This window comes from Bos taurus, unplaced genomic scaffold (assembly GCF_002263795.3).
Source record: "Bos taurus isolate L1 Dominette 01449 registration number 42190680 breed Hereford unplaced genomic scaffold, ARS-UCD2.0 Leftover_ScbfJmS_473, whole genome shotgun sequence".
NCBI lineage: Eukaryota > Metazoa > Chordata > Mammalia > Artiodactyla > Bovidae > Bos > Bos taurus.
The window spans coordinates 25,818-47,029 of record NW_020191779.1 but is presented as its reverse complement, the minus strand read 5'-3'; the positions used below and the strand labels follow the sequence as shown (position 1 = coordinate 47,029).

The following is a 21,212-nucleotide window of genomic DNA, read 5'->3' as shown; positions in this document are numbered from 1 at the left end:
AAATTTCAGGATAGACTCTTCAACTCTTCAAGACCAAGAAGCTTCCCTATCAAAACAGTCTCCAAGGACCAAGGGCGACACGCTCCGCCCCCCCCCCCCCCCTGCATGTACCACCTAAGAATGCGCTGGAATCCCTCTGTGCTCATCTTGCACATTGGTAAGCACTTGGGGGCTTCCACAGCACATTTTAGAACCTGAGAGTGTCTCCTGGCCATCCTAGGGGAGGGAAGAGGAAGTCAGCAGTGCAGTCCAGATGTGGTGGTGGATAGTCAGGGAAAAGGATGGGCCCAGGATGGGCTTGGGGGGTAGGGAAGAAAGTGTCCCTGGAAATTGCCGGAGGCAGGACTACATGTTCTGTCATCACCATGGGTCCCGAAGCCTGTGGAGAACATGGCTGAAGATCCAGAGCTTTTCAGGTGCCCACAGAGAATGGTTTCATCCACCATCTCCACAGGACATTTAAGGACCAGGCTCAAATAATAACGGAACTTGCGGAGATTTCGTAACGGGATATTTCCAAAGTATGTTTGTGGGACTGTCAATGCTAGGTCTCACAAGAGTTGCGTCTGAGTAAGGAATTCGATTCTCAAGCTTAGTAACCTGAGGGAACAACTCCCAGGAGGGTAGCTGCCAAAATCAGACTAGAAAATGTCAGTCGAAACTATGGACGCGACCCTCCTTCAAATGGGACGTCAAGCTCCACTTCACAGTAATAATAAGGCACCCTCATACCTTCCAGTATCCTAGCATACAAGGGCGCCTGTTCTCACCACTCTATGGTACTGACCCAAGAGGGAGACTGTCCCCTCCACCCCTCTGAACCTCCTCCTCCATATTCCTTGTCCTCACTGCGTAGCTTCCCATGCGCAGACTGTTCTGCACTTCCTTCTGCATTGTGGCACATGGGACCGCATTTTCAAAATCCCAGTCTGAGGCATACTCCCCTCCATCCCTTCGCTTCCTTCCTCCAGGGCCCAGTGAAGGCTGTAGAGAAAGAGAAGATATGGGAGGATGGAGCCCGGGGCCTTTTGTACCTCACTTGGGAAGTCCCAGCATGCTGTTCAAGTCAGGACACACCTCAGGGATGACCAGGTGGCTATGGCACAGGGTAGGATGATTGTAGGTGGGGACTCAGGGAGGTAGGGAGGGGAATTTTAAAGACAGAAAGGGAGTGGAGGGAAGGAGGGGTAAGATGAATGCAGAGAGACATACGGAGGTGTAGAACAATGGCAGAGGAAGACCTCATGTTGAGTTGACTCATCATCGGAAGGTGTAGTCACACAGCGTCCTTGCTCGTCTGCACACATCCCCTTCCTGGTTCTCAGCTGATGACCCGTGTCCTCTCCCCTGCTATCTTCACCTAGAATTATAGGGAACACCCTACATGGCACAACATGGCTCAATGCACCCACCAGCCCTTCTTTCTACCTATCAATTTCCAGCTTTCCTTTGTCTGTCACCAACCAACTAACGAGCCATCCACCATTCCTTTCAAAGGAAGGATTCTGGGTGCCCCTATCTCTCACATCGTTTGGAGAGATTCAAGTCTCTTTCGTGCGCTGGAGCATCTCCTCTAATGGCTTGGACAGCCATGCACCAAGTAGGGTGTTTGATTTGCTCAAGTACAACAGATGAACGTAGATGAGGAAACAGAGTGCAGGACTCCAAAAGGGTAATACTGAGAACATACCTGCCCTCTCCTAACCGCAGTCTCCCCTCCCTACACCATTGGTTTCCCCCACATTTGGGGCTAGTATCATTCTTCGATCCCTGCGGCCATGGACTGAATCCTGGATGGATGTTTCAGGGAGGATAGCTGTGGCTAATATTTCACTAACGTGTTCTATGTCGTTTTCAATATCACAACACGGCAATATTAAGGTCCCAGGAGAACCATAAGGAATGGGTATACAGGCTGAGAGGGTCCCCTATGCTGGGATACAACCTCCACTACCTTATAGGCCCAATGCCTCTCCCATGATCATCCATCTCTTTGAGTCTCTTACTCAAGAATCAGAACCCTCTACCCTCACCTGCCCTGCAGTACTACTATGTACGCCAACAGGGTCCATAAGCGCTGGAGTGCTCTGGATGTCCAGACCTTAGCTGGCAAGGCATCGTATGGTTTGTTCATGTGAGTATATTTATCTGTTCAGAGTATTAGGGATTGGGGTCAGCGAGCCCTGTGAGTGCTGAGGGTGAGTTTTTGGGGGAAAGAGGTGGTCTGGCTAATGAGGCATGCTTGTGTTCTAGTTCCTGCATTACCTGTTATCTGCGTCCAACTTTTTAGATGTTTTCATGTCTTCCTGCACAACTCGGGTGCATCACAGGGCTCAAACAATGATAAGATATCTGTAGAGAATCACAAAAGGGTTGGTAATTGCTCCAGAAATCTGTGATTGGGGATCAAGTCAAGACTCTATAGCCGCTCTTTCTCTGCCTCTCTTGCATCCCTTAGTAGCCCTTGACCATTTTTATTTCTATCAGATCTCATTATATTTTGAGTTTCATTTAAACTATTTTATTATTTATTCTTTTCATTATTATAGCCAGCGGCTTATTATTTCATTGGATATAATCAATAAATTTTGCTATTTCATATATATTCTTTGTATACACTTTAAGTGTTATGCAAATAATATTTTTAATTAACAGATTAATGACGATCCTTTTCTATTAACAAATTACAGCATCCAATGATTTTATTACAGATCCACAGATATATTTATGTATTTTAAAGAATATCAAGTACTTGAGACAGTAGAGATACAGAGCATTTATAGAGATCAGACATGTATTTAGATTATGAACACCTATAAGTATAATTATATATTTTGTTAATTAGTCAAACTATTAATTTTTATGTAAAATTCATTGTAATTTCCTTTTTTTTGTGTATATTGATTTTGTTGTATATGAAGTTCGTCTATTCTTTTATAATCAAACACACATTGATCAATTGGAGACATTATTGTTTTGTTGTTAGAGTTGATTTCCACACAGCACAATTACAGACATTTAACAATATCATTATTAAAAATCATTGTTTTTTATTTTTTGATTTCATCCGCAAGTCTAAATTTTCTACCAAAACCTAGATACTAATTATCCAATTGCGAAGGATTTACTCTTCGAACTGCAGTAATTAATTGTTGGCGGAGACCTTTTCTAATAGTCACTTATGCTGTCAAATTTATTACTTTATTTTCTGTTACTGATATATAAAATGCTTTAATTTCCTATTACTCTAAATGTTGTTTATCAGATCTTTAAACGCATTTACCTCATTCATATTCTTAATTTTTCTAATCACAAGATATTCAATATTAAATTTTTTTATCTTTAATATTGAATACTTGTGTACATTTAGAATTTTCACAAAAATATGTCTAAAGAGCAATAACATATTTGTTTAGCTTTTTATCTATCAGTGGAGAACATAATATAATGGAGAATATTATATATATTTTTTAATTTTTTGTATATTTTAATTTTATTATTTTTAATTTTCAAACTATTCATTTCTAATTTTATATTAATATTGATTGACTAATATTTATGATTTATTATTATTATATAATAAATAAGTTGATTTGATAAAAATTTTGTATAATAAAAGGTAAAACATAACATAAAGATTTATTAATCACTTTTTTTTTTTATTTTTATTGTATGTAAAATTACCATTTTATTCATAACACAGTAATTTTACTTATTATGTATTTAGATATAAATGTATGTACTTTTTCAATATTATTATATTATCATACTATTCGTATATCAGTATAGTTTTCAATTTTAGAGCACAACTGATAAAGGTTGAAGTCTAACAAAGAAGAGCACGAAGCTCGGGTATTACCCAAAGGCAATACGCCTGTTGGTCTGAACCGGTCACTTCCCAGCAGCAGCAAGACAGAGATTCAAAAGAAAGTGATGCTCGTATGGACATCCAAGGAAGATAGTAAGTGACCAGTCACCATGGCTGACATGTACCAACCAATGAACAACAAAACCTTGCAGTTAAATATGTCATTCTTCTCTCCAACTTGCCAGAGTAAAAAATGATTGGATCAGGTTAATGTTTGAGCAGTCTTTATTATAACGTTGGTATCATTTGGGAGAATGTAGAGAAGACTTTCTAAGCCTATATGGACCACTTTTTTCTTTCCACTTCCCCACAGTGCTCCCTATGCCATTCCATCCCATCACTGGAGAAGTAGTTTTCAGAGAAAAGACCAAATGCATGTTAACATGGAGACAGAGCAAAAGCCTCCGGAGAGAACAATGAAAACAAACAGACAGGATGAGACCTTGGGGAGCTGGTTCAAGATTATTGTGAGTATCCTGGCTAAATGAACCTAATATGTAGAAGATGACAGAGTCGTGTTGGATCTGTGTAGAGATGCTGGGAACTTTTCTGGGGCAGTGGTGTTGGTAATCTGTCTTGATATTACTAGGAGGTATCTTCTTAGATCATCTAAGGGCAGGTGCAGAGAAGCGGTATGAAGGAAACAGACTGACTGCAAGGAGGAGCATGGGAGAGGTTGACTGAAAGCAAAGGAGGAAGCCTACTGCCATGGGGATGGAGCATTTCATACCAGATGACGAAGTTTGGCTTGAGCCGGGTGTGGGAGGAGGTTGAGTCAGACAGTCTCTGACTGTCACTCTGTCTGTCCGTGACAAGAGTGACAGGCCAGGTGTACCTCATGTGGATCTCCTGGAACTTTGTAAAAGGAAGTACATGTGAAACATATTAAGTCAATTTTTTTTTTCAGGAAGCGTATCTGAATGCAAAGAAAGTGTATATAGAAAATCCTTCTCATACCAAAGTTAGTGATAACAGATATTGTTTTATCTTAAGAAATTATTTAAAACCTGAAAAACGGCCCTAAAGCAAGACACAGTTGGGTCTTACCTTAATCTTGGATTCCATTGTATCCATTCTCTTTCCCATTTGTTCTCTGATTCCTAGATTCCCTTTGGTATAAAATATGATGAGAAGTGGCTGATGAATTTGATTCAGAAGAAGTGCAGTGTCCCCTTTACTGCAGTCGAAGTAAGACAGGACATGGAGATGATGCGACAAACTGGGGTAGATTGCGGGCCCAGAGAAATGGCACTGGTCTCATGTTCTGCTTCTCCTGTCACTCTCCCTACAGTTTCACTATGAGAAAATGCAGGCCCAGTTCTTTGTAGAGAATGCCAACGTTGCCTGTGCATTGAAGAATGTCAGCGGCAAGATTTGCAATGAGGATAATGAAAAGGTGTGTGTCAAGGGCTGACTAAGGGCAAGAGGGCAGGAGAGCGGCATGGTCTTGCTTGATCCCATGCACAGATTTCCTGGAGCTTACCCAGCCCTTCTTGTGTTCTCTACAGATATCTATCTTTGTTGAGCCCTGTGATGCACCCCAGTCTGTGCAGAAGACACTGACATCTGAAAAGTTGGAGCAGATAAAGGTAATGCAGACTCAACACAAGCTGTGCCCTCATAGCCAGACCCACCTCTTCCCCCAACTCACCCTCAGACTCAGGCTCGCTGGACCCCATCCCTAACTCTGCAGCTCACCATGAACAAACCATACGATGCCTGCCAGCAAGCTCTTGACATCCAGAGACTCCGCTTTGGCCCTGGTATGGCTACAGTAGTGACTGCAGGGCAGGTGAGGGTAGAGGGTCTGTCTGAGTAGAGCACTCAGAGATGGTATCATGGGGAGGGCTTGGGCTTGGTGCTGGAGGTGTTCCAGCTGGGACCCTCTCAGCCTGTGTTTCCCTCCTTCTGGTTTCCTGGAGACTTTATACCGTGTGATATTGGAACGACATGGAACCGTAGAAATAGCACAGCTACCTCCCTGAACATCCATCCAGGGATCAGGCCCATGGTGAGGACCTAGCCCCAATGTTGGGACCAATGGTGAGGGAGGGAGACATTGGGTAGAAGAGGCAGATATGTCTCAGGTATTCCCTTTGGAGTCCTCACTCTGTTTCCTCATTCTAGCTTTCATCTTTGTACTTGAGCAACAAGAAACCCTACTTGGTGCATGGCCTGTCCACCATTAAGGAGATTGCTTCCACCACGAAGAACTTGAATCTCTCCAACACTGAGGTGAGGTGGGGCACCCAGATCCTCCTTCGAAAGGAATGTGGGAGGCCTTATGGGTGGCGACAGACAAAGGAAAGTGGATTTGTAGGGAAAGGAAGGGTGTGGGTGCAGAGCCATTTGGTCCATGTGGGTGTTCCCTATAATTCTAGGTGAAGATTGCAGGGGAGATGGACAAGGGTCATCAGCTGGAACCAGAAGGGATGTGTGCAGACAGAAGCGCTGTGTGCACCACCTTCCGTGATGAGTCAACCAACATGAGGTCTTCCTCTGCCTTGTCTCTACACCCCTATGTCTCTCTCATCTCTCCCCTCCTCCCTCCACTCCCTTTCTGTCTTTATTCCCCTCCCTACCTCCTGAGTCCCACCTCAATCACCTCCCTGCCATAGCACCTGGTCATCCCTGAGGTGTGTCCTGACTTGACAGCATGCTGGACTCCCAAGTGAGGTAGCAAAGCCCCGGGCTCCCATCCTCCCATATCTTCTTTTCTCTACAGCCTTCACTGGGCCCTGGAGGAAGGAAGGAAGGGATGGAGGGGAGTAAGGCCTGCAGACTGGATTTGAAGTGCCGGTCCCTGTGGCACTGCAGAAGGGAGTCAGAACAGTCTGGCTGGGAGCTACGCAGAGGAAAGGAAATGGAGGAGGAGGTTCAAGGAAGGGGTGGAGGGGACAGTCTCCCTCTTGGTCCATCCATAGAGTGGTGACCAGGGCCCTTGAATGCTAGGATACTGAGGTGTGAGGGTGCTGTGATTACTGTAAGTGACTTGCTCCCATGAGGAGGGTCGCGTCCATAGTTTCACTGACATTTTTCTTTTGTCTTGATTTTGGCAGCACCCTCCTGGAGTTGTTCCCCAGGTTACTAAGCTTGGTAAGTGCATTCCTTGATCAGACGCCTCTAACTAGTACTGACAGTGCCCTGAAACTACTCGGAAACCCGTTAGGACCTGTCCAAGTTCCGTTTTTTAGCCTGGCCCTTAAATGTCCTGTGGGAGGGGGGTGTACCATTCTCTGTGGGCACCTGAAAAGGCTCTGGATCTTCAGCCATGTTCTCCACAGGCTTCGGGGACCCATGGTGATGACAGAACATGTAGTCCTGCCTCCGGCATTTCCAGGGACACTTTCTTCCCTACCCCCAGCCCATCCTGGGCCCATCCTTTTCCCTGACTATCCACCACCACATCCTGGACTGCACTGCTGACTTCCTCTTCCCTCCCCTAGGATGGCCAGGAGACACTCTCAGGTTCTAAATGTGCTGTGGAAGCCCCCAAGTGCTTACCAATGTGCAAGGTGAGCACAGAGGATCCAGCAGGATTCTAGGTGGTACATGAGGAGGTGTCAGCCCTGGTCCTGAGGACTGTTTTGATTCTAGGGAAGCTTCTTTGGATCTGAAGAGTTGAAGAGTCTAATCCTGAAATTCCTGCAGCAGTAAGTACTCCTGAGAATCTGAGCAAGGGGAGGGCTAGGACAGGGGAGGCCACCAAAGCTCCAGACCACACAGATGTACTGTCTTCACTGCTCCCCCTCAGGTATTACTTGATCCATGACTATGGGGACCGCCAGGGACTCCTGGGTGCTTATCATGAGGAGGCCTGCTTCTCCCTGGCCATTCCATTCCAACCCAAGGACCCAGCTCTGTGAGTATCACAGCCTAGACTCTTCCCCCAGGCCATGTGGTTCCCCAGTAGATGCAGGCCAGCTCCTGCTGACACCTATGGTGGCCGGACCACCACCTACTGTTCCTCTCTGTCTCCTAGAAGCAGCACGTGTGCTTACTTCTTGGACAACAGGAATATGAAGATACTCAAGGACCCCAGTGAGTGTGTGGTGGGAAGACTGGGCCAGAAAGGGTGGTAAGGGGGCCAATCATAGGGTCCATGGCATGGCAGACATGACCTTTGCTTTCTTCCCCTCCCCCACAGACCTGCGTGTCCAGATGATGAAACACACAAAACATGACATTGTGCATACCCTCTGTGCGTTGCCCAAAACTCAGCATGACTTCAGCTCCTTCGTGGTGGACATGTGTTTTCAGATGGTGAGCAGGTGCTCCTCCCTTGGTGTTGGGCGGGGGGGCGGGACAGGAAGCACATCGTAGGGAAGATGTTTAGGGGTAGCTGAGTAACTAGGTTGGTCTCTCTCAGGAAATGATGCTCTGCTTCTCTGTCAACGGGGTGTTCAAGGAAGGTATGTGTAGATCCTTCCCCCCATCATGGACCCCCTCCACCAAAACCCTTCCAGTTTCCCTCCAGTCCACTCCTCTCCACTCCCCTTTCCTCTCCTCTGCTCCCCTCCAGCCCTCAAGTCTTCCCACAGTTCAGGTTTGAAGTGCGTCCGTGCCTGCCCTTTCTAGCCTGGGCATTGGTGACATAGGATGTCGAGTTTAGTGGCTCCCATCCCAGATCCTTACATTGAGAACTTGGGCCATTATAGTTTCCTCATTTGCAAAATGGAGTCATAATGTGCACCTCTTGGGCAGGTGTGAAAAATGCATCACATGAACTTGTGAAGCTTTTGTCATGGAACATGTTATTGGGAGCAGACGGCTCCTACAGTTGCCCTCCCCATTCCCAACACCCTGGCTCCCCAAGGGAACAACTGTCCCCTCAGCCTAACTGTCAAGTCAGACCCTGACTGGGGAATGACATGGGAGCCTGTAAATTATGTGGGGGCTGTAAGGGGTACTCTTACTCTTTGTTGTTGAAGTGGAAGGAACGTCTCCTGGCTGTGTGCGTGCCTTCACCCGGACCTTCATTGCTACCCCTGCCAGCCCTTCCAGGTGAGAGCCGTGTTCTGGGCAGAAATCCCCATCCAGCCTGGGCTCAGGGTCCTGGGTATGTGGATGCAGACCTTAGGTTTACTCAGTATTATGGAAAGTCAGCAGGGAGAGCCAAGGACCAGTCTAGCCTAGTGGTTAGGAAGAGTATGGGCTCTGGAATCGGCATATAGGCTCTTTCCTTGACTCAACACTCACTGTGTGACCTTGGTCAAGTCCTATGATCTGTCTGTGACTCAGTGTCTTCTTCTGAAAATGGGGATCAGACTGTACACTCTTCTACTGGAGTGTACTGGGCTACTGTTCAGGGTAATTGTAAAGTTGTTCCTGGGTTGGGGATCAGCCTATCCACTGAGTGAAGCTGGTAGACAATCTCTCCGAAGGTGGGCTCTATGCAAGGGGCAGAGTAACAGTCAAGGAGCCTGTGGACAGACACAGGAGGGGGATGGAAGGAATCTGGTTGCTGACTGGCAGTGGGAGCAGTCAAGACTGGGGGTGTGGGTGGTTTATCCATCAGTTGTCCAAATATGCATTTTCTCCCCAGTGTTTGTATAGTGAATGACGAGCTGTTTGTGAGCAAAGCCAGTCCCAGTGAGGCTCAGCATCTGCATTCTCCATCCCAGTACCTACACTCACCTCCAGTTCCACGCACACCCTCTCCCAGGAGCAGCAGGAAATGGTGCAGGCTTTATTCATCACGTCTGGGATGAAACTTGAGTAGCCTCAGAAGGAAGTGCTAGGTGTGCATGGGGACAGAAAGGAGCTGGCAGGAGTAGAGGAGCTAATAAGTGGATCTTGCAGATAACTGTTTTTGCTTATTTACTTTACTCATTAATACCCTGCACATGTCATTCTCAATACAAATTAATTTACCTAGTTGTTTTGAATAGGTGTGCATTACTTTTCTGAACTCCATGAACCTTATTCTTTTATTGACAGACATTTGGTTTTCAGGAAATTTACCCATTACACACTGAGCTCACTCTGCTGCATATGTCACAGTAAACATGGAAGCTGCTTCTGACCCATCGTTTAGGAAATGACACTGTATGGTCAGTGTATCCACTTTGTTCCTAATAGATACTACCTGTTCTTCCTCCATCTCAGGTGCCATTCTGGCAACCACTGAGATTAATACAGGTGCCATTCAGGTTCTCCCTCTTCCCATGGTGAGGTCTGGGAATTCAAGCCAAGAGGCCAGGTGGTCAGCAAATGAGACTCAGGCCTCCTAGTTCTGTTCATTTTCCAACTCTCTCCCTTCATTTCCTCCAAGCCTAGCACAAGATCCTAGAGCAAGCCTTCACACAGACTTGATCTAGGATCCCAAAAACAGTCTTGACAAGAAACCCTTGGGTTTCATCATCTTCATCCTCATCATCTTTGCTGTATCTTACATCCGATCTGAGAATATCCCTGTGACTAAGCCGTAGGTCTGCTTGGAGCTCAGAAGCCAACACTTAACTGACAGTCATCCACCCAAAAGGCTAGTTTTTCTGTGTATTTGTCCCAATCAGGTGATCTTCCTGACCCAGGGATCGAACCAACATCTTTTGTATCTCCTGTACTGGCAGGCATTGTTTACCACTGAGCCATCAGGGAAGCCTTCTAAATGAATTAAAATCTGCTTATCTGGAATATTTTGGGTTGGCCAAAATGCTCTTTTGGGTTTTGCCATAAGATGTTAGGGAAAAGTCCAAACAAACTGTTTGGGCAAGCCAATATTTAAAGCAACTGAATGTGTGAAAATTGAGTTTGGTGCTGGCTGGCTTTTTGGCTAATGGATTCCAGCTTGTTGTGAAGACATAAAGAGAGACCATCTTTGGCCCCGTCATATAACAATGTCTGTGTTGGAAAATAAATTGGTGTGTTTTTTCCAAGTATGAGTGTGTTCATAGGAATATGCTTGTGTCATTAAATAAATGTGCAAGTTCATGCATGTAAGTGAACAGGTGATAACATACAGGGATATTAGCATGCTTGTGTATGTAAGTGAAAATGCAAGCATGCTTATTTGTCTCACTTTTTTTTCTGCCCATGCCATGTGCCTCATGGCACTTAGTTTCTGGACCAGGGATTGAACCCAGGGCCACAGCGGTGAACGTGTAGAGTACTAACTACTGGACTTCCAGGGAATTTCCATATGATATTTTAAAAGCACTTCTGACCCTAAAACAACAAAGGTTTTAACAGTGCAGATCCACATAAATGCAAATTTGTTCAATAGCAAGTACTACACAATATGTATTAGTTGTGAGGTAAAATCCTGGATTCACAGGAACCTGATATTCAAAGAGTAAACCATATATTATATATATTTAAGTGCACATGGAGGGTCCGTACCCCTAACCCCTGCATCACACAAGGGTCAATGACATTAGTATATTTGAGTGAATGAATTTGTGAGAGTGTATATGAGTAAATGCGTGAGCTTCTTTGTGCATGTGAACACATTCCTATTTCTGAGCATGTTAATGTATATGTGAGTATGAACGTAGAATGTAAGCATGACAATGATTGATTTTCCCAGCACATTGATGTGAATGTATTAGTAGTTACTGTGAGCAAATAAGTGTATGACCATGTCTGTGCAAGTGAATGTGACCTTGTACATGTATATAAGCACATGTGAGAGTGACCGTGGTGCCTATTCAAATATGAGTTTACATTTGTAAAGTGAATGGGACTTTTCCTATGGATGAGTGAATTTGTGACCATGGACATGAATGTTACCATATTCGTGTGTATGTGAATGAATATGTGTATGAGCATGTGAAAGCAGAGTATATTTCTGTGAGCTAATGTGCAAGTGTGTGCATGTGAGTGTATTAGAGCATCTGTGTGTGTGTGTGTAAATGTGTGAACTTCATGTTAAGTGTGAGCATATTCATCTGTAAGCATATGAATACAATGTTCTTTGTGAGTATGTTGTACCTGGGGAAATGTATGAATATGTGATCAGGAACATATAGAATGTGTGTGTGTGTGTGTGTGTGAATGTGAGAAGGTTTGAGGGAATGCATGTATAAGCATGCATTTTATTGAGTGAATGTGTTTAGTTCAGTTGTTCAGTTGTGTCCGACTATTTGTGACCCCATGGACTGCAGCACACCAGGCCTCCCGATCCATCACCAACTTCTGGAGTTTACTCAAACTCATGTCCATTGAGTTAGTGATGCCATCCAACCATCTCATCCTCTGCCGTCCCCTTCTCCTCCTGCCTTCAATCTTTTGCAGCATCAGGGTCATTTCACCCTGCAGCAGTAAGTACTCCTGAGAATCTGAGCAAGGGGACGGCTAGGACAGGGGAGGCCACCAAAGCTCCAGACCACACAGATGTACTGTCTTCACTGCTCCCCCTCAGGTATTACTTGATCCATGACTATGGGGACCGCCAGGGACTCCTGGGTGCTTATCATGAGGAGGCCTGCTTCTCCCTGGCCATTCCATTCCAACCCAAGGACCCAGCTCTGTGAGTATCACAGCCTAGACTCTTCCCCCAGGCCATGTGGTTCCCCAGTAGATGCAGGCCAGCTCCTGCTGACACCTATGGTGGCCGGACCACCACCTACTGTTCCTCTCTGTCTCCTAGAAGCAGCACGTGTGCTTACTTCTTGGACAACAGGAATATGAAGATACTCAAGGACCCCAGTGAGTGTGTGGTGGGAAGACTGGGCCAGAAAGGGTGGTAAGGGGGCCAATCATAGGGTCCATGGCATGGCAGACATGACCTTTGCTTTCTTCCCCTCCCCCACAGACCTGCGTGTCCAGATGATGAAACACACAAAACATGACATTGTGCATACCCTCTGTGCGTTGCCCAAAACTCAGCATGACTTCAGCTCCTTCGTGGTGGACATGTGTTTTCAGATGGTGAGCAGGTGCTCCTCCCTTGGTGTTGGGCGGGGGGGCGGGACAGGAAGCACATCGTAGGGAAGATGTTTAGGGGTAGCTGAGTAACTAGGTTGGTCTCTCTCAGGAAATGATGCTCTGCTTCTCTGTCAACGGGGTGTTCAAGGAAGGTATGTGTAGATAGATCCTTCCCCCCATCATGGACCCCCTCCACCAAAACCCTTCCAGTTTCCCTCCAGTCCACTCCTCTCCACTCCCCTTTCCTCTCCTCTGCTCCCCTCCAGCCCTCAAGTCTTCCCACAGTTCAGGTTTGAAGTGCGTCCGTGCCTGCCCTTTCTAGCCTGGGCATTGGTGACATAGGATGTCGAGTTTAGTGGCTCCCATCCCAGATCCTTACATTGAGAACTTGGGCCATTATAGTTTCCTCATTTGCAAAATGGAGTCATAATGTGCACCTCTTGGGCAGGTGTGAAAAATGCATCACATGAACTTGTGAAGCTTTTGTCATGGAACATGTTATTGGGAGCAGACGGCTCCTACAGTTGCCCTCCCCATTCCCAACACCCTGGCTCCCCAAGGGAACAACTGTCCCCTCAGCCTAACTGTCAAGTCAGACCCTGACTGGGGAATGACATGGGAGCCTGTAAATTATGTGGGGGCTGTAAGGGGTACTCTTACTCTTTGTTGTTGAAGTGGAAGGAACGTCTCCTGGCTGTGTGCGTGCCTTCACCCGGACCTTCATTGCTACCCCTGCCAGCCCTTCCAGGTGAGAGCCGTGTTCTGGGCAGAAATCCCCATCCAGCCTGGGCTCAGGGTCCTGGGTATGTGGATGCAGACCTTAGGTTTACTCAGTATTATGGAAAGTCAGCAGGGAGAGCCAAGGACCAGTCTAGCCTAGTGGTTAGGAAGAGTATGGGCTCTGGAATCGGCATATAGGCTCTTTCCTTGACTCAACACTCACTGTGTGACCTTGGTCAAGTCCTATGATCTGTCTGTGACTCAGTGTCTTCTTCTGAAAATGGGGATCAGACTGTACACTCTTCTACTGGAGTGTACTGGGCTACTGTTCAGGGTAATTGTAAAGTTGTTCCTGGGTTGGGGATCAGCCTATCCACTGAGTGAAGCTGGTAGACAATCTCTCCGAAGGTGGGCTCTATGCAAGGGGCAGAGTAACAGTCAAGGAGCCTGTGGACAGACACAGGAGGGGGATGGAAGGAATCTGGTTGCTGACTGGCAGTGGGAGCAGTCAAGACTGGGGGTGTGGGTGGTTTATCCATCAGTTGTCCAAATATGCATTTTCTCCCCAGTGTTTGTATAGTGAATGACGAGCTGTTTGTGAGCAAAGCCAGTCCCAGTGAGGCTCAGCATCTGCATTCTCCATCCCAGTACCTACACTCACCTCCAGTTCCACGCACACCCTCTCCCAGGAGCAGCAGGAAATGGTGCAGGCTTTATTCATCACGTCTGGGATGAAACTTGAGTAGCCTCAGAAGGAAGTGCTAGGTGTGCATGGGGACAGAAAGGAGCTGGCAGGAGTAGAGGAGCTAATAAGTGGATCTTGCAGATAACTGTTTTTGCTTATTTACTTTACTCATTAATACCCTGCACATGTCATTCTCAATACAAATTAATTTACCTAGTTGTTTTGAATAGGTGTGCATTACTTTTCTGAACTCCATGAACCTTATTCTTTTATTGACAGACATTTGGTTTTCAGGAAATTTACCCATTACACACTGAGCTCACTCTGCTGCATATGTCACAGTAAACATGGAAGCTGCTTCTGACCCATCGTTTAGGAAATGACACTGTATGGTCAGTGTATCCACTTTGTTCCTAATAGATACTACCTGTTCTTCCTCCATCTCAGGTGCCATTCTGGCAACCACTGAGATTAATACAGGTGCCATTCAGGTTCTCCCTCTTCCCATGGTGAGGTCTGGGAATTCAAGCCAAGAGGCCAGGTGGTCAGCAAATGAGACTCAGGCCTCCTAGTTCTGTTCATTTTCCAACTCTCTCCCTTCATTTCCTCCAAGCCTAGCACAAGATCCTAGAGCAAGCCTTCACACAGACTTGATCTAGGATCCCAAAAACAGTCTTGACAAGAAACCCTTGGGTTTCATCATCTTCATCCTCATCATCTTTGCTGTATCTTACATCCGATCTGAGAATATCCCTGTGACTAAGCCGTAGGTCTGCTTGGAGCTCAGAAGCCAACACTTAACTGACAGTCATCCACCCAAAAGGCTAGTTTTTCTGTGTATTTGTCCCAATCAGGTGATCTTCCTGACCCAGGGATCGAACCAACATCTTTTGTATCTCCTGTACTGGCAGGCATTGTTTACCACTGAGCCATCAGGGAAGCCTTCTAAATGAATTAAAATCTGCTTATCTGGAATATTTTGGGTTGGCCAAAATGCTCTTTTGGGTTTTGCCATAAGATGTTAGGGAAAAGTCCAAACAAACTGTTTGGGCAAGCCAATATTTAAAGCAACTGAATGTGTGAAAATTGAGTTTGGTGCTGGCTGGCTTTTTGGCTAATGGATTCCAGCTTGTTGTGAAGACATAAAGAGAGACCATCTTTGGCCCCGTCATATAACAATGTCTGTGTTGGAAAATAAATTGGTGTGTTTTTTCCAAGTATGAGTGTGTTCATAGGAATATGCTTGTGTCATTAAATAAATGTGCAAGTTCATGCATGTAAGTGAACAGGTGATAACATACAGGGATATTAGCATGCTTGTGTATGTAAGTGAAAATGCAAGCATGCTTATTTGTCTCACTTTTTTTTCTGCCCATGCCATGTGCCTCATGGCACTTAGTTTCTGGACCAGGGATTGAACCCAGGGCCACAGCGGTGAACGTGTAGAGTACTAACTACTGGACTTCCAGGGAATTTCCATATGATATTTTAAAAGCACTTCTGACCCTAAAACAACAAAGGTTTTAACAGTGCAGATCCACATAAATGCAAATTTGTTCAATAGCAAGTACTACACAATATGTATTAGTTGTGAGGTAAAATCCTGGATTCACAGGAACCTGATATTCAAAGAGTAAACCATATATTATATATATTTAAGTGCACATGGAGGGTCCGTACCCCTAACCCCTGCATCACACAAGGGTCAATGACATTAGTATATTTGAGTGAATGAATTTGTGAGAGTGTATATGAGTAAATGCGTGAGCTTCTTTGTGCATGTGAACACATTCCTATTTCTGAGCATGTTAATGTATATGTGAGTATGAACGTAGAATGTAAGCATGACAATGATTGATTTTCCCAGCACATTGATGTGAATGTATTAGTAGTTACTGTGAGCAAATAAGTGTATGACCATGTCTGTGCAAGTGAATGTGACCTTGTACATGTATATAAGCACATGTGAGAGTGACCGTGGTGCCTATTCAAATATGAGTTTACATTTGTAAAGTGAATGGGACTTTTCCTATGGATGAGTGAATTTGTGACCATGGACATGAATGTTACCATATTCGTGTGTATGTGAATGAATATGTGTATGAGCATGTGAAAGCAGAGTATATTTCTGTGAGCTAATGTGCAAGTGTGTGCATGTGAGTGTATTAGAGCATCTGTGTGTGTGTGTGTAAATGTGTGAACTTCATGTTAAGTGTGAGCATATTCATCTGTAAGCATATGAATACAATGTTCTTTGTGAGTATGTTGTACCTGGGGAAATGTATGAATATGTGATCAGGAACATATAGAATGTGTGTGTGTGTGTGTGTGTGTGTGTGTGTGAATGTGAGAAGGTTTGAGGGAATGCATGTATAAGCATGCATTTTATTGAGTGAATGTGTTTAGTTCAGTTGTTCAGTTGTGTCCGACTATTTGTGACCCCATGGACTGCAGCACACCAGGCCTCCCGATCCATCACCAACTTCTGGAGTTTACTCAAACTCATGTCCATTGAGTTAGTGATGCCATCCAACCATCTCATCCTCTGCCGTCCCCTTCTCCTCCTGCCTTCAATCTTTTGCAGCATCAGGGTCATTTCAAATGAGTCAGTTCTTGAGCTTGTCAATAGGCATATGGGGTCAGAGGGAGGGAGCATGGACCAAGGTCAAAGTCTGGGGATTGTCAGATGTAGATAATACACATTATCTCTGAGGCACTTCACCAGTATCTTTCACATTCTGATCTGTTTTACACTTGATATCTTAGTTGGGAGAGGATGGGATACATTATCCTTTTTTGTCATGCAGATCTGAGACATATGAGAAAAAGATAGTCCCTGGATTGATTTGACCCTGCTTATGTTGTCAGCCTGCTTATTTAACTTACATGCAAAGTATAAGCCCTCAAGCAGCTGCTGTTCACAACACTCTGGCTTCCAGGTCTCTGGCCCAGTGGGAAGAAGCTGTGCAAGCTTCACCCTGGCACCTCCTCCTCTTCTTCTCACTGCCCCTTCTCAAAGAACATTAAATGTGCTAACTGAACCTGAATGGGACAAAGTTGTTAAGGCGTCTGCTGGTGAACTTGTTGGGGAAGAGGAAGAATGGATTAGTCTTAGACACTACTTCACCTGTGACACAAAGACTCGATTCAGTCTGGTGTGAGCATGCACAGGGAGATCTAGGAGTCCCCAAACTCTGAGGCCGTTGAACCAAATTCCCCAAAGTCCTGCCTGAAGAGAGGGAGAGGTGGGAGGAGAGGTGACTCTCACGGGGTAAGTGCCACTGCCTGGATCCTTCTTGCCACTGATTACCTCACAGACCAGGGGATGGGCTTGGGCTCAACTTGCCTGTGGAGTATGCACTGGTTTGAATGGGTTTCAAGGACTGTTGACATGAAACTACCACTTTTCTTGGCAGCACTTTCTTTCACATTCTCACTGTTCTTTATCCTCATCCCTCATCCTTTCTCCTTACTACTCTACTCATCTGTGTCCAGTTTCAGCTCTCATTCTCCTGCTGCCTCTCACTTTCTTCCATTAAATGCAATTCACAATGTAACCCAGTAATGCTCACTCCTTGAATCCTAGAGCTTCACTCTCTTTCACATTCAAGTTGCGAATATCTTCTCAGGTCCTCTTTTATCCCAGAGTGACACCCCGGCAATTTTAACCTTGCCCTTGCAGTACTTACAGGCCCCTGGCAGATGCTGGCCATCCTCTTCTCCTGCTCTTTGGGGCTGAGCATCCTTCCTCTCCAGATGATGCTGCAGTTGTAGGCCAGGCAGAGAACCTACGTCCTAGGATACCTGTACCAGAGTGTTCATGTTTGTTCTCTGCTTTCCCCAAACCTGCCACACACTCCATTCATATGCAACTGTCCCACCTACTGGCCTCCCCAACACACACACACACACACACACACACACACACACACACAACAACAACAGCTTGAGACTTAGTGCCTGCTATGCTGTGTTCTGTCTAAACAAAGTCTAAAGGTGTTCTTGCATTTCCTTCTTCATCCAGTTCAGTTCAGTTCAGTTAGTCATGTCCGACTCTTTTTTGACCCCATGGACTGCAGCACGCCAGGCCTCCCTTTCTGTCACCAACTCCCGGAGTTTACTCAGACTCATGTCCATTGAGTCGCTGATGCCATCCAACCATCTCATCCTCTGTTGTCCCCTTTTCCCCTTCTCCTCCTGCCTTCAATCTTTCCCAGCATCAGGGTCTTTTCAAATGAGTCAGTTCTTCACATCAGGTAGCCAAAGTATCGGAGTTTCAGCTTCAGCATAAGTCCTTCCAATGAATTTTCAGGACTGATTTCCTTTAGGATTGACTGGTTCGATCTCCTTGCAGTCCAAGGGACTCTCAAGAGTCTTCTCCAACACCACAGTTCAAAAGCATCGATTCTTCTGTGCTCAGCTTTCTTTATAGTCCAACTCTCACATCCATACATGACTACTGGAAAAATCATAGCTTTGACTAGACGGACCTTTGTTGGCAAAGTAATGCCTCTGCTTTTTAATAAGCTGTGTGGGTTTGTCATAGCTTTTCTTCCAAGGAGCAAGTGTCTTTTAATTTCATGGCTGCAGTCACCATTTGCAGTGATTTTGGAGCCCACAAAAATAAAGTCTCTCACTGTTTCCCCATCTATTTGCCATGAAATGATGGGCCAGATGCCATGATCTTAGTTTTCTGAATGTTGAGCTTTAACTTTTTCACTCTCCTCTTTCACTTTCATCAAGAGGCTCTTTAATTCTTCGCTTTCTGCCATAAGGGTGGTGTCATCTGCATATCTGAGGTTATTAATTTTTCTCCCAGCAATCTTGATTCCAGCTTGTGCTTCATCCAGCCCAGTGTTTCTCATGATGTACTCTGCAAATAAGTTAAATAATCAGGGTGACAATATAAGCTGGGTGGCCAAGCCTTCACCCAAGGCTTGGCCAAATCAATCCAGGGACCACCTTTTTCTCATATGCCCCTGATCTGAATGACAAAAAAGGATAATGTATCCTACCCTCTCCCAACTAAGGTATCAGGTGTAAACAGATCAGAATCTGAAAGACACCGGTGAAGTGCCTCAGAGATAATGTGTATTATCTACATCTGACAATCCTCAGGCTTTGACCTAGGTCCATGCTCCCTCCCTCTGACCCTAGATGCCTACTGACATACTATCTTGCTGAAAACAATGGGAAAATGTGCTTACTGTTTTTAAATTGCTGCTGTTAGCCTTTTCTGAAATACAGGAGAACATGAGGTAGCAAGTCATGAAGTAGCAACTCCCATGACATCTAAGACTCCCATGAGGGAGCAAATCTCCTGACACGCACCAGTGCTTGGCCCAACTCACCCAAAAGTTATCAAGCAAGGGGAATTGTCTGTGCTCCAACACCTGAATTCTCCTATACCCAGTCCTCTGGCCCTCAGTCTCCTCCCTAGGGGCCCCACCTAGAAGTACTGTCTTTATAAGGTAAGGTACAGGATCTTGCTCTCTGCCTTCTCCATGTCAGCATCCCAGCCCATAGGTACACACTCACCCTGGAACATGTGCCCCACACCTTATCCCCTCACCTTCTGGAGGGAACAATGGAACAAAAGGAAAGCAATAGTCACCTGATTCACCTCCAAAACTCAGGGCCCATGGCAGTGACCTTGGTTTTCAAGGAAGCTCCCGGGGCAAACATGTTACCCTCACTGGTTTAAACATAGGTGCCAAATCCTCACAGTTGTGTGCTCTTTAGGGTAGAGTCCCTGGAAATTCGGTATTTGCATTCATTAACCTCATAGATTTCATATGTAGTTCAACCTCCTGTGTGTGTGTGTGTGTGTGTGTGTGTATGTATATGTATGCTAAGTTGCTTCAGTCATGTCTGAGTCCGCAACTCCATGGACTGTAGACCACCAGGTTGGTCTGTTCATGTGATTCTCCAAGCAAAAATACTGGAGTGGGTTGCCATGCCCTCCTCCAGGGAATCCTCCCAATCCAGGATTGAACTTGCCTCTCTTATATCTCCTGCATTGGCAGGAGGGTTCTTTATCACTAGCACCATCTGGGAATCCTTTGTTCAACCTTCTGCTAAGTCGCTTCAGTCATGTCCGACTCTGTGCGACCCCATAGACGGCAACCTACCAGGCTCCCCCGTCCCTGGGATTCTCCAGGCAAGAACACTGGAGTGGGTTGCCATTTCCTTCTCCAGTGCATGAAAGTGAAAAGTGAAAGTGAAGTCGCTCAGTCGTGTCCAACTCTGAGCGATCCCATGGACTGCAGCCTACCAGGCTCTTCCATCCATTGGATTTTCCAGGCAAGAGTACTGGAGTGGGGTGCCATTGCCTTCTCCGGTTCAACCTTCTATACAACCTCTATTCAATGTACCCTTTTTTTGTCATTGATTTATGGTTCCAGGTGGGCCCTGGGCAAGAGAATACTACTATTCTGTGGAATCAGGGTGGGTTTCCTGTCACATCGAGCTGTGTGGTCCAGGCTACCTGCCCTTTCCAAGGGGAAGGCTCAGAGTGAATACGGAAATAAACTGACTCATTAGCGTCATGGTGGCTTGTGTTTATGTTTCCTCACCATTTCTCATGTCTGATCTAGAAATCTCAATGCTAGGCTAGTTTGGATTTTATTTGACAGCTAATGTGATTACCAGTTCTTGACATAATCAGGCTTGATTTATAAAGATCATGCTGACTGCAGTGTGTTGAACAGACTAGAGGGACCAACACTAATAACAGAGAGTAAAGAAGTTGGGATGTTGTTGCAGTAATTCGGGAGGCAGATGTCAAAGGGCTGCCCTGGGAGTGGCTTATGATCAATGCAGAGATGAGTACAGAGGTGGGATGTTTGCTGGAGGTTGAACCAACAGGCAAGCAACTGGGTCTGGGTAGGTGAGGTAGACAAGACAGAGATCATGTGCTCAGTTTTTAACAAACTCAATAGAGTAAGAAGCCAGGGTACAGGAGCCTTCCCTATAGAGCCTGACTGATGGAGCAGAAAATTTTACCTTGGGCAGCATAGAACCCTTGGCCTGCATACCCAGGGTGTGTGCTTCAGGTGTAGCTCCTTCTCA

At 45.6% G+C, this 21,212-nt stretch overlaps 2 protein-coding genes across 2 annotated transcripts; both read left to right on the top strand.

Moving 5' to 3' along the window:
- The first annotated feature begins 3,835 nt into the window (after window positions 1-3,835).
- On the top strand, window positions 3,836-10,749 carry LOC785244 (nuclear RNA export factor 3). Its single transcript, XM_024989196.2, is given in 19 exon segments — window positions 3,836-3,961; window positions 4,182-4,335; window positions 4,973-5,056; window positions 5,160-5,264; window positions 5,377-5,457; window positions 5,562-5,631; window positions 5,791-5,879; window positions 5,996-6,103; window positions 6,250-6,359; window positions 6,928-6,964; window positions 7,315-7,383; window positions 7,466-7,521; window positions 7,623-7,730; window positions 7,851-7,909; window positions 8,016-8,131; window positions 8,238-8,280; window positions 8,800-8,872; window positions 9,414-9,474; window positions 9,477-10,749. Coding segments are annotated over 19 exon segments (1,557 nt in total). The 5' UTR covers window positions 3,836-3,941; the 3' UTR covers window positions 9,591-10,749.
- Window positions 10,750-12,172: 1,423 nt separating this feature from the next.
- Window positions 12,173-20,960, top strand: LOC104968742 (nuclear RNA export factor 3-like). The gene is made up of 6 exons (XM_024989197.2): window positions 12,173-12,338; window positions 12,459-12,517; window positions 12,624-12,739; window positions 12,846-12,888; window positions 13,412-13,484; window positions 14,026-20,960. Exons 2-6 carry the CDS (start codon window positions 12,496-12,498, stop codon window positions 14,189-14,191), a joined length of 420 nt encoding a protein of 139 aa, XP_024844965.1. The 5' UTR covers window positions 12,173-12,338; window positions 12,459-12,495; the 3' UTR covers window positions 14,192-20,960.
- The last annotated feature ends 252 nt before the right edge of the window (window positions 20,961-21,212 follow it).

What these genes read in the sequence shown, in the direction of transcription:
- LOC104968742 (XM_024989197.2), top strand. Translation starts at nt 12,496, where the DNA reads ATGAAGATACTCAAGGACCCCA. An exon ending in TGGACATGTGTTTTCAGATG is followed by an intron (nt 12,740 to 12,845) that starts GTGAGCAGGTGC and finishes GGTCTCTCTCAG; the next exon opens with GAAATGATGCTCTGCTTCTC. An exon ending in CAACGGGGTGTTCAAGGAAG is followed by an intron (nt 12,889 to 13,411) that starts GTATGTGTAGAT and finishes TTGTTGTTGAAG; the next exon opens with TGGAAGGAACGTCTCCTGGC.